The sequence below is a fragment of the Geospiza fortis genome, unplaced genomic scaffold (genome assembly GCF_000277835.1).
Source record: "Geospiza fortis unplaced genomic scaffold, GeoFor_1.0 scaffold450, whole genome shotgun sequence".
NCBI classification, from domain to species: domain Eukaryota; kingdom Metazoa; phylum Chordata; class Aves; order Passeriformes; family Thraupidae; genus Geospiza; species Geospiza fortis.
In genome coordinates, this window is record NW_005054416.1 from 1,110,769 (window position 1) to 1,113,739 (window position 2,971).

Below are 2,971 nucleotides of genomic sequence, written 5' to 3' on the forward strand. Positions count from 1 at the left end.
GGAGTAGACCAGTGGCTGCAGCCCCTGGCCATAGAGGCTCTTGGGCTTGGCCATGTTGGCGATGGTGAAGCGGTAGAGTGGCTCCTGCCGCGTGTTTTGGACACGGAAGTAGAACCACTGCGTGTGTTTGGCTGTGTACAGGTCTGGCCGCAGCACCAGCACGTACTCATAGGGTCCCCTGTGTGGAGGGAAGGGCAGTGTTCCGGATCCTGGCTGACACCAGAGGCCCCATGGCCCCCGGGCCTCTCTCTTACACCTTGGTGGCCTTCTGGAGGTTCCCACTCTCAAAGCGGGACTCAAAGAGCAGAGTGGTGTCCTGGGGACCCTCCAAGGGGGCTGCTGGCGAGGAAAGTGGCCCCGGAGCTCCTCCAACCCGAGCACGGGTAAAGCAGGAGCCTTGGAGCGCTGTGGGGGGAGCAGGGACTGTGGTGGGGGTCTGGGGAGAGCGGAGGCACTGAGGGGTGCTGCCTGTGCTCCCTTACCTGGGCTGGAGTGGTAGACAACAGTGCCATGCTCCTCACTGAGGGTGTACAGGGCTTGCTCCGGGCCCACGGGTGGGCAGAAGGGTTCTGGTTTGGGGGGGAGCCACTCTGGGAGGGGGGGACACAGAGACAAATGCCATACACACAAACAAGGGTCTGGCACAGGGGTGAGGCGGGGGACAGCTGGAGCATCCCCTCACCAATGTGCTCAATCGTCTCTGGGATGACTTCACACTCCACAGGCCAGCGGGGAGCAGGGAGGGAGAATGGAGCTGGTCGTTCTCCTGGAGACTTCCAGGGCTGCATTAAGGGGGCCAGTCTGCCCTGGTGGGGTATCTGCACCACCCTGGGGGCTGCAAGAGCACCAGGAAGGGCTGGGGGTCTCCAGTGTGGTTGGGGTATGGGCATCCCCCAAAACCAAGTCAGGAAGAGGCCCTCCCCCCACGCTTGCTGTGCTGGGAGGACACTCTGCTCAGGGGGCTGTGAGGGGCTGCAGGGTCTCACTCACGGTTTGGCTCTTGCCCAGGACCACGTTGCCAGCCAGGGCCGATGTTGCTCCTGGTGGGTGCCTTGGGATGCTGTCCGGAGGGTTCCTCCGGGGACACGGCAATCTCTTCCCTGCCTGTCTTCTCATCTTGGGGAGAACAGCGCTGCAGCCAGGGGGCAGGAGGGGACACGGCCCAGGGACAGGAGGGCACAGCGGCCAGGGCTCACCTCGGAAGTAGCCATAGAAGCGCAGGTGGGTGCGGATGAAGCTGTCATAGGGCTTGAGGACCTGTCCCCCCCTGAAGCCCCCCAGAGCTCCCTCCCCTCCCTGGGCAGCACGGCGCCCTGTGGGCTCCATGGCTGTGAGAGCCCTGGGAGACCCGGAACAGCAGAGGCAGCGTCAGGGCTGGGCTGGCACCGGTTGCTGAGCTACAGGGAGGAGGAATAGGGCGGTCCTGGAGCAGAGCTGGGAAAGGAGCCAGAGGGATTTCACAAAGTCATTAAAGCTGGGAAAGACCTCCAGGATTATTGAGCCCAACCTGTGACCAATCCCCACCTCATCACCCAGACGAGAGCACTGAGGTGTTCATGTCATTCCTTGTCATTCCATGTCCAGTCATTCCTTGGACACCTCCAGGGCTGGGGCCTCTGCCACCTTTCTGAGCAGCCCCCTTCTCATGCCTGACATCATTTTCTATGAAGAAATTCCTCCTCTCATCCAACCTCAACTTCGCCTGGCAGATCTTGAGGCTGTTTTCTCTTGTCCTGTCCCTTGTTCCCTGGCAGCAGAGCCTGACACACCCCCTGGCTGCACCCTCCTGTCAGGGAGTGGTGGAGAGCCAAAGGGTCCCCCCAGGCCTCCTTTACTCCAGGCTGATGCCTTCCAGCTCCTCCTGGTGCTCCAGATCCTTCCTCTGCTCCATTCCCTTCTTCAGACAGCCCCTCTTGCCACAAGGGCTCCAGATTTGTCCCCAGGTAGAATGGAGGCCACCTCCACTGCTGCAGGTGGCCCAGCAGTGTCAGAACAGGGCACGGGCCTGTGGCCACACCAATGCTGGGACAGCCCAGATGCCATCAGCCTTTTGTCCACCTGGGTTCCTGTTCAGCTGCTCTCACCAGCACACCCAGGGCCTTTCCCAGCTTTCCAGCCTCTCTTGCCCCAGCCTGGAGCATTCAACAGGGTTTGTGTGACCCAAGTGTAGGACCTGGCACTTGGCCTTTACCCTCAGTCCTTCAATCCAGCCTGTCCAGTTTCCTCTGCAGAACTTTCCTGCCTCCACAATCCACATGCCCACCCAACTTGTAATTGTGGATTACAGGGGTCTGTTGTGCTGCACATCCCCATCTACCACCCGCCCTCAGCAGAATCAATGAGATGGCACTTCCCAAACTGCTACAATTTATTGGACAATGGTCAAAGGAACTGTACATCTGTTAAAAAAAAAAAAAAACCAAAACAAAAAACCCCCAAGAGGTGGGCATGGCCCTGCAAGCCTCATGTACTTGAGGCTGTTTTCCTCCGCTTCAGCCGTGACCGCCAGTCCTCTGGCAGTGCCTCGAAGTTGGCATTCCTCTCAGCCATGCCACTGCAGGGATAAAGCAGAATGTCAGCACCCAGCTGGCCCTCTCATGGATCCCCCACCTTTACAAAGCACCAGGAAATGTCCTGGTGCCAGCCCCCGGGCTCTGTACCTCATCAGCTGCTGCTGCTTCCACTCCTCGATGCGCCGCTGGGCTGTGGTCTCCCGGTCCTCCTCGCTGGAGCTGGAATTTTCCTCCTCATCCAGCTCCCGCTGGATACTCTGCCACTTCTTCACCAGCGATGGCATCTTTGTCTTGCCCTTCTTGCCCTGTGCCGCAAAAATAACAGCGGTGAGCGCGGCTGCAAAGGAAAGAGGGAAGGAACAGTGTCGGTGTGAGACCATCTGGCCTACCTTGTCCTTGCGCCCCTTCCTCGGCTTCTCCTTCTCCGGAGGCGGTGGCGCCTTGGGGGTGGGTGGTGG

General features: G+C 59.9%; 2 protein-coding genes across 2 annotated transcripts in view; both read right to left on the reverse strand.

The window, feature by feature from the left end:
• Positions 1 to 1,211, reverse strand: part of AGBL2 (ATP/GTP binding protein like 2) — a 3,469-nt gene extending 2,258 nt beyond the window's left edge. Inside the window, 7 exon segments of the mRNA XM_031061491.1 lie at positions 1 to 178; positions 255 to 405; positions 483 to 590; positions 683 to 875; positions 878 to 940; positions 943 to 1,116; positions 1,197 to 1,211. Coding sequence (XP_030917351.1) covers positions 1 to 178; positions 255 to 405; positions 483 to 590; positions 683 to 875; positions 878 to 940; positions 943 to 1,116; positions 1,197 to 1,211 — 882 coding nt within the window.
• A 1,139-nt stretch (positions 1,212 to 2,350) lies between these two features.
• Positions 2,351 to 2,971, reverse strand: part of FNBP4 (formin binding protein 4) — a gene marked incomplete at its 5' end in the record, with an annotated part of 9,939 nt that continues 9,318 nt past the window's right edge. The window contains 3 exons of the mRNA XM_031061492.1: positions 2,351 to 2,554; positions 2,661 to 2,818; positions 2,903 to 2,971. Coding sequence (XP_030917352.1) covers positions 2,464 to 2,554; positions 2,661 to 2,818; positions 2,903 to 2,971 — 318 coding nt within the window. The remainder of the gene's footprint in view (positions 2,555 to 2,660; positions 2,819 to 2,902) is intronic.